Source organism: Mustela lutreola, chromosome 5 (genome assembly GCF_030435805.1).
Source record: "Mustela lutreola isolate mMusLut2 chromosome 5, mMusLut2.pri, whole genome shotgun sequence".
In the NCBI taxonomy this organism is placed as follows: Eukaryota; Metazoa; Chordata; class Mammalia; order Carnivora; family Mustelidae; genus Mustela; species Mustela lutreola.
In genome coordinates, this window is record NC_081294.1 from 73229664 (window position 1) to 73242560 (window position 12897).

Genomic DNA, 12897 nt, shown 5'->3' on the forward strand with positions numbered 1-12897 from the left:
TCCCATTCCTAAAGATATAGCAAGATGTTGTCATTTAGCCATTTGTCACAAATAAAATAAATATTTTTGCTTAAGAGATATATCTGCATTTTTACTCCCATTAACTTGGTACAACTTGATATTTTCAGATTGTGATTGAAGAAGAAAAGAAATTCTTGAAGTTACTTGAGCTTCTTGGCCATTATCAAGAATCAGGATCTGTCATTATATTTGTGGATAAGCAGGAACATGCTGATGGTCTTCTGAAAGATTTAATGAGAGCATCTTATCCTTGCATGTCTCTTCATGGAGGTAATGTTTAGTGAAGTATCTGTTGAGTAGTTAATTTGGCCAAGCACTGCTGTGTTCTGAATGATAATATTTACCATGTACTGTAATTTAGAGCCAGATTTCATACCATCTATCTCAGTTTTATTCACAACTCTATGGGGAAGTTCAGTATTATTGTTGTTCCATCTTAGAGATATAAAGGAAAGAAGACATTGGTTTGACCAAACCATGTAGCCATTAATCAGATAAAGAGAAATTGAACTTAACATTTCTGTTTCATATTAAATCCTTTCCATTGTGCCATGCTACATAGAATTTTCATGATTTCCATTAGACCTTTAATTGAAAAAACATTTCTGTTTTTTGTTTTTTTAAAGATTTTATTCATTTATTTGACAGACAGAGATCACAAGGAGGCAGAGAAGCAGACAGAGAGAGGGGGGAAGCAGTTTCCCTGCCGAGCAGAGAGCCTGATGCGGGGCTCGATCCCAGGAGCCTGGGGTCATGACCTGAGCCGAAGGCAGAGGCTTAACCCACTGAGACACCCAGGCGCCCCAGCATTTTGGTTTTGATGTAACATTTCCATTGTTAAATGTATGTGGGACTTATCTGGTGGTCAGTGGCTTTGTAATCAACCAGCCCAAAATTTAGTGGCAAATGTCATTTATTTATAAATCTGCACTGCGGGTGTAGCTCAGCACATATTATCTAGTTTCTGTTTCATGTTGTATCTACTGGGGTGGCTTAATTGGGACTGGGGGTCCATTTCCAAATTGCCTTAACTTAGGTGGCTGGCGTGTTGGCCCTGGCTCTTGACTGAGCTCCGTAAGGTAATTGGCCAGGGGTGCTGGTCAGTTGTCTGCAAAGGGTGCTTCCCTTTGCAGACCTCTCCGTGGGACTACCTGGCTGGAAGGCAAGGACCAAAAGCTGATTAGGCCAGTTAAGGATGGTACTGGGAATTGGCAGAACTTTCATTTTCACAATATTCTGTAGGTCAGAATAGTCCCAGGACTAGCTGAGATTCAAGGGGATAGAGGCATAGACTCCCAGTTCTTGATACGAGGGTCATTCCCTATGCAGAATAGTATATACAATAGGCCATACTTCTGCTATCATCTTTGAAAAATACAGTCTACTATACCATATGTCATTGTGGATGTAATTAAAGGAGCTTTGAGTTACTTTGACGGTATATATTTGGTTAACTTTTAATGTTTGAAAATACCTCATATTTTCCCCTTTTTTGGTTACTGGGACAAAATATACATTATGTAAAATTTACTGTTTTAACTATTTTTAAGTACATAAATCAGTGGCATAATTTTCTGTGAGGCTTATTGATGTTTTATCATGTATCAGAATTTCTTTTTTCTTTCTTTTTTTTTTTTTTTAAGATTTTATTCATTTATTTGACAGAGAGAGAGAGAGCACAAGTAGGCAGAGAGGCAGGCAGAAGGAGAGGGAGAAGCAGACTCTCCGCTGAGCAGGGAGCCCAGTGTGAGGCTTGATCCCAAGGCCCTGGGATCATGATCTGAGCCAAAGGCAGATGCTTAACTGACTAAGGCACCCAGGTACCCCCAGAATTTCTTATTTTTTTAGTAAGTATTTTAATTCTAGTATAGTTAACACAGTCTGTACTACATTCAGTTGTATACTATAGTGATTTAGTAATTCTACACATCACTTAGTGCTTGTCATAAATGTACTCTTAATTCCCATCACCTATTTCACCCTCCCCCCCTTTCCACATCTCTAGGGGTAACTCTCAGTCAGTCTGTGCTCTAGTTAAGAGTCTGTTTCTTGGAGCGCCTGGGTGGCTCAGCGGGTTAAAGCCTCTGCCTTTGGCTCAGGTCATGATCCCAGGGTCCCGGGATCGAGTCCCGCATCGGGCTCTCTGCTTCGCAGGGAGCCTGCTTCCTCCCCTCTCTCTGCCTGCCTCTCTGCCTACTTGTGATCTCTGTCTATCAAATAAATAAATAAAATCTTTAAAAAAAAAAAAAAAGAATCTGTTTCTTGTATATATGCATACATATACCCTACATCTTTTTTTTTTTTTTTTTAAGATTTTATTTATTTGACAGAGATCACAAGTTGGCAGAGAGAGGAAGGGAAGCAGGCTCCCTGCTGAGCAGAGAGCCCGATGCGTGGCTCGATCCCAGGACCTTGGGACCATGACCTGGGCCAAAGGCAGAGGCCTAACTACTGAGCCACCCAGGCACCTCACACCCTACATCTTTATCCATTCATCTATTGATGGATACTTGGGCTGCTTCCATATTTTTCTTTGATTATTTATTTATTTCTGAAATTATTTATTTATTTACTTGCATATTTGTTTGTTTGTTTGTTTGTTTTGACAGAGGGAGACACAGTGCAAGAGGGAACACAAGCAGGGGGAGTGGGAGAAAGGGAACAGGCTTCCCACAGAGCAGGGAGCCCATCACAGGGCTCAATCCCAGGACCTGGGATCATGATCTGAGCCGAAGGCAGATGCTCGCTCAGTGACTGAATCACCCAGGTTCCCTTGCTTCTGTATTTTAAATAATAGTGCTATAAACCTAGGCATGCATATGTCCTTTTGAATGAGTGTTTTTGTATTCCTTGGGTAAATACCCAGTTGTGCTATTACTGGATTGTAGTGTAGTTCTATTTATAAGTTTTTGGGTAACCTCTATACAGTCTTCCCACAGTGGCTACACCAATTTGCATTCCCCCCAAGAGTGCTTGAGGATTCTTTTTTCTCCACATCCTTACCAGCACTTGTTGTTTCTTGTGTTGTTGATTTTAGCCCTTCTAACACGTGTGGAATGATAGCTCATTGTAGTTTTTATTTGCATTTCCCTGATGAGCAGTGTTGAGCATCTTTCCATTTGTCTCTTGACCATCTAGATGTCTTCTTTGAACAAATGTCTGTTCATGTCTTCTGCCGATTTTTTTAAAATTTCAATTCAATTAACATATAATATATTAGTTTCAGGGGAAGAGGTCAGTGATTCATCAGTCTTATATAATACCCAGTGCTCTTTACATCACATGCCCTTCTTAAGGTCTGTCACCCAGTTACCCCATTTCCTCTCTCCCCTCCCCTCCAGTAATCCTCAGTTTGTTTCCTATGATTAAAAGTCTCTTATGGTTTGTCTCCCTCTCTGACTCAATCTTGTCTCCTTCTCTGACTTCATCTCCCCTCCCTCTCTGATTTCCCTTCTCCTATGCTTATCTGTTTTGTTTCTTAAATTCCACATATGAGTAAGAGCATATGGTATTTGTCTTTCTCTGACTTTATTTTGCTTAGCGTAATACCCTCTAGTTCCGTCCACATGGTTGCAAATATGTTTCATTCTTTTTGATGATGCTTAACCGACTGAGTCACCCAGGTGCCCTTCTTTGTTTTATTATTATTTTTTTAAAGATTTTATTTTTAAGTAATCTCTTTGCCAGTGCGGGGCTTACATTTACAATCCCAAGATCAAGAGTTGCACACTCCATTGACTGAGCTAGCCAGGCTCAGTTGTGTTTTTATTTCACTTGCCTCAGGAGATATATCTATGAGAATGTTGGTTTGGCTGGTGTCAGAGAGCCTGTGCTCTCTTCTAGGATTTTTATGGTTTCAGTTCTCACATTTAATTCTTTAACCCATTTTGAGTTTATTTTTAAGTATGGTGTTAGAAGAATTTCCTTTTTGTTAATGCTAAGTAATAGTCCATTGCATGCATATACCACATTTCCTTTTTTCATTCATCTATGGATGGACACTTGGGTTGTTCTGCCTTTTGGCTTCTGTGAATAATGCTACTTTGAACACTGGTGTACAAGTATCTGTTGGAGTTCCTGTTTTCATTTCTTTTGGGTGTATAGCTGCAAGTGGAATTGCTGGGTCATATGGTAAGTCTATTTTTAACTTTTTGAGAAACCACCATGCTATTTTTTTTTTTTTTTTTTTAATTTTATTTGACAGAGAGAGAGATCACAAGTAGGCAGAGAGGCAGGCAGAGACAGAGTTCGGGGAAGCAGGCTCCCTGCTGAGCAGAGAGCCCGATGCGGGGCTCGATCCCAGACCCTGAGATCATGACCTGAGCTGAAGGCAGCGGCTTAACCCACTGAGCCACCCAGGCGCCCCCCACCATGCTATTTTTTATAGCCGTTGCTCCATTTTGTATTCTCACCAGCAGTGCTGTAGGGTTCCAGTTTATCCATAGCCTGTCCAGCACTCGTTGTTTTTCCTTTGTTTCTTTTAAAGATTTTATTTGGGGTGCCTGGTGGCTCAGTGGGTTAAGCGTCTGCCTTCGGCTCAGGTCATGATCTCAGGGTCCTGGGATCGAGCCCTATATCAGGCTCTCTGCTTGGCAGGGACCCTGCTTCCCCCTCTCTCTCTGCCTGCCTCTGCCTACTTATGATCTGTCTGTCAAATGAATAAATAAAATCTTTAAAAAAAAATTTTTTTTTTTCAAGATTTTATTTATTCATTTGACAGAGAGAGCTAGAGGGCACAAGAAGGGGGAGCAACAGAAGGAGAGGGAAGCAGGCTTCCCACCAAGTAGGGAGCCCAACGTGGGGCTCAGTCCCAGGACCAACATGGGGCTCAATCCCAGGATCATGACCTGGCAGATCAAAAGCAGATGCCCATCCATCTGAGCCACCCAAGTGTAGCTTGTTATTTTCTCTTGTTTTAGTAATAGCTCTGCTTGTGAATGTGAAGTAGTATGTCATTTTGGTTTTGATCTCCATTTTTCTAATGACTGAGATTGAGCATCTTTATAGGTGCTTATTTGGCATTTGTACATCCTCTTTGGAGAAATATTCTAGGCTTTTGCCCATTTTTTAAAGATAACTTGTTTATTTGTTTATTATTACTATTTTTAAAAGATTTTATTTGTTTATTTGACAGAGTTCACAAGTAGGCAGAGAAGCAGGCAGAGAGAAAGGAGGAAGCAGGCTCCCTGCTGAGCAGAGAGCCCAATGTGGGGCTTGATCCCAGGACCCTGGGATCATGACCTGAGCCGAAGGCAGAGGCTTTAACCCACTCAGCCACCCAGTTGCCCCGCTTTTGCCCATTTTTAATGAGTTTTTTTTTCTTCCCCAATTGCCGAGTTGTAGGATTTCTTTATATATTCTAGATAGCAGTCCCTTATCAGATGTACAATTTACATATGTTTTCTCACATTCTGTGGATGTCTTTTCACCCTCTGGGTAGTCCTTTGATGCACAAAAGTCTAAATTTTGAAGTCCTGTTTATATATATTTTTATTTCCTTTTTTTTTTTAAAGATTTTATTTAGAATTCATAGTTGTTCTCTGCAGGAGGGTTGGCCCAATAAATAGTTTCTCCTACATTGAGGGAAATGTATGTTTTTTCTTTTTCTTTTTTTGTAAGATTTTATTTATTGATTTGAGAGAGAAGGAGAGTAATCATGAATGGGGGGAGGGGCAGAGGAATAAGCAGACTCACAGCCTCAATGCTGGACTTGATCTCAGAACACTGAGATCATGATTTGAGCCAAAGGAGATACTTAACCCACTGAGCCACCCAAGAACCCCAGAAATGTGTTTTTTCTGTAAGTAAGGACATTTTCCTCCATAATCCCTTGTCTGTACTTCTCTTGTCTCTTTTTGTCAGAATTGCATCACATGGTTATGCCTAAATCATTCATAAGCAAACAGAATGATTAATGGTTCTTAAGGTATTGTACTCCTGCGGGTCTCTCAGAATTTCAGAGGTTCATGAGACCACAAGTATTTGTGTAATAATCTCATTATGTGCTTTGCCTTTTCCACTTTCATTCCATTAGGAGTGAATAGAGTAGTCTTCTAAAGGCTTCATGGCATGTTATATTGCACCAGATCGGATGCAAAAGATACAACATGCAACTGTCCTCTACTAAGCCAGACATTAAAGAGATTTGCAAAGTTGTGAAGCATCTTAATAAATTACTCTACTATATCAGAACGGTTATTTTCACAAAAATATTATCAATTGTAATACATAATTGCTTTTTAAAATTTTTTAAATAAGGTAATAACTACTTAAAAATTTTTCTCCATTCTGGTTTCTTTCTTTCTTTTTTTTTTTTTAAGATTTTACTGATTTACTTAAGAGAGACAAAGAGTATGAGTGATTGAGGGGGTAAGAGGGAGAGGGATAAGCAAATTCAGCCCCCTGAGAGTGGAGTGTGACACGGGGCTTGATCCTAGGACTCAGATTTTGAACTGAGCTGAAGCCAGATACTTAACTGACTGAACCACCCAGGTGCCCCAGTTAGAGTTTCTAACACATTAAATATAGATAGAGATGACTTATGTAAAGTAAAACTCTCTGAGTTTGATCTTTATTAATTTTAAGACTATAAAGGCAGCCTTAGCGCAGAAAGTCTGAGGGGGATTCATTCACATCCTACTACTGAGAATTAGGCTCAAGTCTGGTTTGATATACATGACCGTGTGTTGGGTGGATATTTGAATGAAATTGAGGTTATGTTTAAAAGGAAGAGGGTTGGGGCACCTGGGTGGCTCAGTGGGTTAAGCCTCTACCTTCGGCTCGGGTCATGATTTCAGGGTACTGGGATTGAGTCCCGCATTAGGCTCTCTGCTTAGCACGGTGCCTGCTTCCCCCTCTTCTCTGCTTTCCTCTCTGTCTACTTGTGATCTCTCTCTCTCTGTCAAATAAATAAAATCTTTAGGGAAAAAAAAAAACAAAAACGAAATAGAAGGAAGAGGGTTAATTGTTGGACAGGTATCCCATATACTTCACTTAATATATTATATTCACTTCATGGAATAAGGTACATGCAGTTGAGTTAAGTAGTCGGGATATGTCAGTCTAAAAAGCTTTCGCACCTTTTAAATTTAATTTATATCGATATTGATTCCATTACTTTTTCTTGTAAGACTTTTGGGGTCAGTGTTAGATTCCACTTGCTTTGACATTAGCTCCAAATACTTTCTTTAATTCAGTCTTTGAAGAATACATTTAAATTTTAGGTAACATTAATTAACGTTGATATATACATAGATGTTAAGTATTCTCTTTTTTTTTAAAGATTTTTTATTTATTCATTTGACAGAGATCACAAGTAGGCAGAGAGGCAGGCAAAGAGAGGGGGAAAGCAGGCTTCCCGTTGAGCAGAGAGCCCAATGCGGGGCTCGATCTCAGGACCCTGAGATCATGACCTGAGCCGAAGGCAGAGGCTTTAACCCACTGAGCCACCCAGGCGCCCCTATTTTTTTTTTTTAATTTATTGGGGCGCCTGGGTGGTCAGTGGGTTAAAGCCTCTACCTTCGGCTCAGGTCATGCTCCTAGGGTCCTGGGATCGAGTCCCGCATCGGGCTCTCTGCTCAGCGGGGAGCCTGCTTTCTCCTCTCTCTCTGCCTGCCTCTCTGCCTGTCAAATAAATAAGTAAAATCTTAAAAAAAAAAAAAAAAAAGATATTTATTTATTTATTGACAGACAGAGATCACAAGCTGTCAGAGAGCCAAGCAGAGAGAGAGAGAGGGAAGCAGGCTCCCCGCTGAGCAGAGTGCTCCATACGAGTCTCGATCCCAGGACCCTGAGATCATGACCTGAGCCGAAGGCAGAGGCTTAACCCACTGAGCACCCAGGTGCCCCCGTATTCTCTGTATTTTTAAACTAAAATCTTATGTGAAGTCTTAGGATATTTCCTACTGCAGAAATCAATATCAGGGTTTGAGAATTTACCCCATTCCATTTTATAATTACTAGAAATTCTCCATCATAAAATCAGTTTGTAGTCTGAGTATCTTACAGTAGAACATTTTGGCATTTTACATTCTCCTTTATCAGTTCCCTCGAGGCTCTTTGGGTAACATATTTAACCAATTGGGTATATACTTTTTAACCAATGTATTTCAAACTTTAATAGGAAAGTGTAATCTCCTAAGGATCTTGTTAAAAATGTAGTATCTGATTCATTAGTTTGGAGAAGGAGTTGAGATTTTGCATTTCTTTTTTTTTTTTTTTTTTTTTTTTTTAAAGATTTTATTTATTTATTTGAAAGAGAGACAGTGAGAGAGAACATGAGTGAGGAGAAGGTCAGAGGGAGAAGCAGACTTCCCATGGAGCTGGGAGCCCGATGTGGGACTCGATCCCGGGACTCCAGGATCATGACCTGAGCCGAAGGCAGTCGTCCAACCAACTGAGCCACCCAGGCGCCCCAGATTTTGCATTTCTAATAGTGTCCCATGTGATGCTGTTTCTGGTGCTCGGAAAAACAATGGTTGGCAAGGCTCTAATTGACCCATAAGAGAAAGAGAATGATATGAATCCTGTTAACGTAGGCTGAATGTACCTGCCTTTTATCTGCTGAACAGGTATAGGTAAATGAATCTGAGATGGGACTTCTGCATTTATAACCCTTATACATAAGAAGGGGAACCATACAAGGGCAGATTTGGAAGATTAATAAATGAATTAATAGCAGTAGCCTTTGATCTTGCCTTTAGTGTTTTATTTTTTATACTGTTGTTGGTGGATATGTGGTCAGTGTATGTTGGATTTATTCTTTACTCTGTGTTTAACTTATTTCTGTTTCTGAGGAAATGAAAAATTTAATTGCAGTGTGTGGTTTTATAACTTTTTTTTAAATTTACTTGCAGGCATTGATCAATATGACAGAGATAGCATCATAAATGACTTTAAGAATGGGACCTGCAAACTTCTCGTAGCTACTTCTGTTGCTGCTCGGGGTCTAGACGTGAAACATCTGATTCTTGTAGTAAATTACAGCTGCCCCAACCATTATGAGGATTATGTGCACAGAGCAGGACGGACTGGAAGAGCAGGCAATAAAGTAAAAAGAATTTTTCAAAGTTGATTTCCATTATAATAAAATATAGAGGTTTTTTTGGGGTAGGATTTTAAGCAGTAAATAATAAGAGTTATGAAGACATTTTGAAAATGATCAATTATCGGAGTATGGGGACTAGTTGATATTTATCATTTCTGTATATAGTATTACTAAAATTGTCAGATAACCAACCAGCTGTTCTATTTAGGCAGATAGTATTAATTGTTTATGTCCTCTTTCAGGGTTTTTTTTTATTTTTTTATTTTACCCTACCTAAAACTTTCTGTGTCGGCTGTGTAGGTATATACGTACATGTATATAATTTGGGATCTTTCATTAATTTTTTAAAAATTTTTTACAATATTTCTTCATTTGAGAGAGAAAGAATGAGTGAGCGGGGGAGGGAAGGGAGAGGGAGAGGGAGAAGCAGACTCCCTGCTGAGCCTGGAGTCCAATTCAGGACTAGATCCCAGGACCCTGGCATCATGACCTGAGCTGAAGGCAGATGCTTAACCTGCTAAGCCACCTAGGCACCCCTTTCATTAATATTTTTACCATGTAGGACCATAAAGTATACTTTTCTCCAAAACTGTCACCCTTTTTTCTCATTACTCCCCTGTCCCACTCCATTTGCTATGTATATTACTTGCTTTTTAAACTTGTCTGTAGTCTGGTTAAGTATATAGTCTAAGTCATTCTTTTTCTTTTTCTTTTCTTTTTTTTTTTTTTAAAGTCTAAGTCATTCTTCTTGAAGGCAGCAAAATATTTTGTTGTTGGAAGCATTGATGATGATACAATCCTGGTCATTTCTACATAGTGAAACAATAATGTTAATAACAATAGGCTATATTTATGTAGTTCTTATGGAGTTCGAAGTGTTGTTTTCAGTGCTTTTCATACATACTGTCTCACTTTATCCTCACAATTTCCCTTTGAGGTAAATAATATTACCCCAGTTAATAGATGAGAAAAGCTAAGGCACATGAAAGTTAAGTTACTTGCCCAAGCTTGCACAGCTAATAAGTAGTGATGGCTCTTATTCTTTTAACCTGAGTTATTCTATATATTTGGGAAAGTGTGTACAGGGGCACATAGTAAAAATTGTAGCCTTTTTGGTCCACATCCAATCTCTGTCATATGGGGTGTGTCGTGTGTGTGTGTGTGTGTGTGTGTGTGTGTACATACAGACCTTAAAAAAGAATTGATATAACTAACTTCATTTTTGTATATGTGTGTGTATATATATATTTTGTACACATGTATATATATACACATGTATGTATACATGTGTGTCTGTATACTTGTATACACACATGTGTATATTATAAAAAGATGAAGTCAGCTACATCATCTCCCTGGGGATTCTCTAAAGCCTTAGGTTTCACATGTCTCCAAGAACTTTTTTTTTTTTAAGATTTTATTTATTTGTCAGAGAGAGTACGAGCTGGGGGGAGTGGCAGTAGAGGGAAAAGCAGGCTCTTCGCTGAGCAAGGAGCCTACCGCAGAACTCAGTCTTAGGACCTTGGGATCATGACCTGAAATAAAGACAGACACTTAATGGACTGAGCCTCCCAGGTGTCCCTCCAGGAGCTTTGTGGTTCAGGCAAGAAAAAGGCTAGAGTTGTGCATGTTTATGTATGTACGTACATACATACATACAAATACATATATGCACACATAAATTTTTAAAATCTTTTATTGGTCTTAAAAACTGTGTAGGGGAGGGGTGCCTGGGTGGCTTAGTGGGTTAAAGCCTCTGTCTTCGGCTCAGGTCAGGATCCCAGGGTGCTGGGATCGAGCCCTGCATTGGGCTCTCTGCTCAGCAGGGAGCCTGCTTCCCTTCTTCTCTCTCTGCCTGCCTCTCTGCCTAATTGTGATCTCTGTCTGTCATATAAATAAAATCTTAAAAAAAAAAAGAAAAGAAAATCTATGTAGGGGAAAAAATATGTGGAAAGCTACATCCTAGAAAGTTGATACAAGTTAGTTGGAATAGAGTGGTAGAGTAGGTCGTGTAGGAAAGGAATGCAAATAGAAAGGGTAAAAATAATGTACTATATTAAAATTCCTATGCATGACCGTGCATTTGTGCATTTATCTAAAATCATAATTCTATATACATGAAGAAATCACATTTTCTGGTTATGCTTATTTTTTTTTTTTTTTTAAAGAAAGCACCTTCCTACAGAATTTCTTTTTAAGATTTTATTTATTTATTTGACAGAGAGAGAGAGAGATCACAAACAGGCAGAGAGAGAAGGGGAAGCAGGCTCCCTGCTGAGCAGAGAGCCCGATTCGGGGCTCAATCCCAGGACCCTGAGATCATGACCCAAGCTGAAGGCAGAAGCCAAACCCACTGAGCCACCCAGGCGCCCTTGGTTTTGCTTATTCTTAAATATTAAACTTAGATATTTCACTTGTAGCATTAAAGAATTTAGTAGGACTCTCCTTTTTTAAAAATTCTTTAGTAATGAAGTTAGTCTTAAGAGGATATATTAGGTTCAGATTTTATCTTGTGATCTGAGTAAGAGTCATGTTGTTAGTGCCTAATAGTTCCACTTTTTTATCATTCATTAGGGTTATGCATATACTTTTATCACAGAAGATCAAGCTCGCTATGCCGGTGACATAATTAAAGCTCTTGAATTGTCGGGAACTGCAGTACCTCCTGATCTGGAGAAACTTTGGAGTGATTTCAAAGATCAGCAGAAAGCTGTGAGTTTTTTTTAACTCCCATTGTTTTTATGCAGCTCATTATTGTGTTGAATATTTAATATTTGTAAACCTTGATGGGATTATTTTATCTTTTTAGGAGGGGAAAAGGAGTGAAAACAAAATCCTCTCTTGCTTCAGCTCAGTATTACGCAGAGTTCTTTTTTTGTTGTTCTTGTACTAGATGAACTTTTTGTTACATTGACCTGTATGACCTTGAAAAATAATTACTCCTAAGTTCTTGAACACTAAAGCTTTTTAGTATGAAACTAACCTTTTTTATTTTTCCTTGAAAGGAAGGAAAAATAATTAAAAAGAGTAGTGGGTTCTCTGGTAAGGGATTCAAGTTTGATGAAACAGAACAAGCTTTGGCTAATGAGAGGAAAAAGTTGCAAAAAGCGGCTCTCGGTCTGCAAGATTCAGATGATGAGGATGCTGCAGTTGACGTAAGTGTCCGTTTTCTAAGCCTCATTCTTGCCAGTTGAAGCATTGTTGCTTTCATCCTGGAGGTCTTAACCATTCTTATCTCTTGTTGAGATAGCCAGTTCTTGCAAACCTTTTTGGTATGTGACCTTCCTTACCCTTTCTCTGTCTCTGTGTATATTCTCCTATGCCCTATCCATATTTATGTATTTTCATAAAAATGAGGCCATGCTGCTTTATAAACCTTCTTTACAACAATAGTCTTAGGTTAAAATATTCTCGTTTTAATAAATTCATTATTGCATTTTTTTAAAGTGAATTTTTAAAGATTTATTTCTATTTATTTGAGAGAGCGTGCTCGCATGCCCAAGTGGAGGAAGGGGTAGGAGAGAATCTTGTGCACGCTCCCTGCTGAGCACAGACCCTACCAGCGCTTACTCCCACAACCTTGAGATCATGACCTGAGCCAAAATCAAGAGTTAGATGCTGAACTGACTGAGCCACCCAGGCATCCCTCATTTTTACATTATTATTATTTTATTTAGATTTTTATTTGTTATTCATTTGATAGACAGAGATCACAAATAGGCAGAGAGGCAAGCAGAGAGAGAGGAAGGGGTACAGGCTCCCTGCTGAGCAGAGAGCCTGATGCAGGGCTCGATCCCAGAATCCTGGGATCATGGCCTGAGCCGAAGGCA

General features: G+C 39.2%; 1 protein-coding gene across 5 annotated transcripts in view; it reads left to right on the forward strand.

Annotated features, from left to right (window-relative positions):
• DDX46 (DEAD-box helicase 46) overlaps nt 1-12897 on the forward strand; it is a 72812-nt gene that overhangs the window by 42534 nt on the left and 17381 nt on the right. For all 5 annotated transcript variants that reach the window (XR_009353907.1, XR_009353908.1, XR_009353909.1 and 2 more), the window contains exons 15-18: nt 129-291; nt 8877-9070; nt 11642-11779; nt 12073-12222. Coding sequence is in view for 2 of the 5 variants with exons in the window: in XM_059174609.1 (XP_059030592.1) it covers nt 129-291; nt 8877-9070; nt 11642-11779; nt 12073-12222 (645 nt within the window). In the remaining 3 variants the exon portion in view is untranslated. The remainder of the gene's footprint in view (nt 1-128; nt 292-8876; nt 9071-11641; nt 11780-12072; nt 12223-12897) is intronic.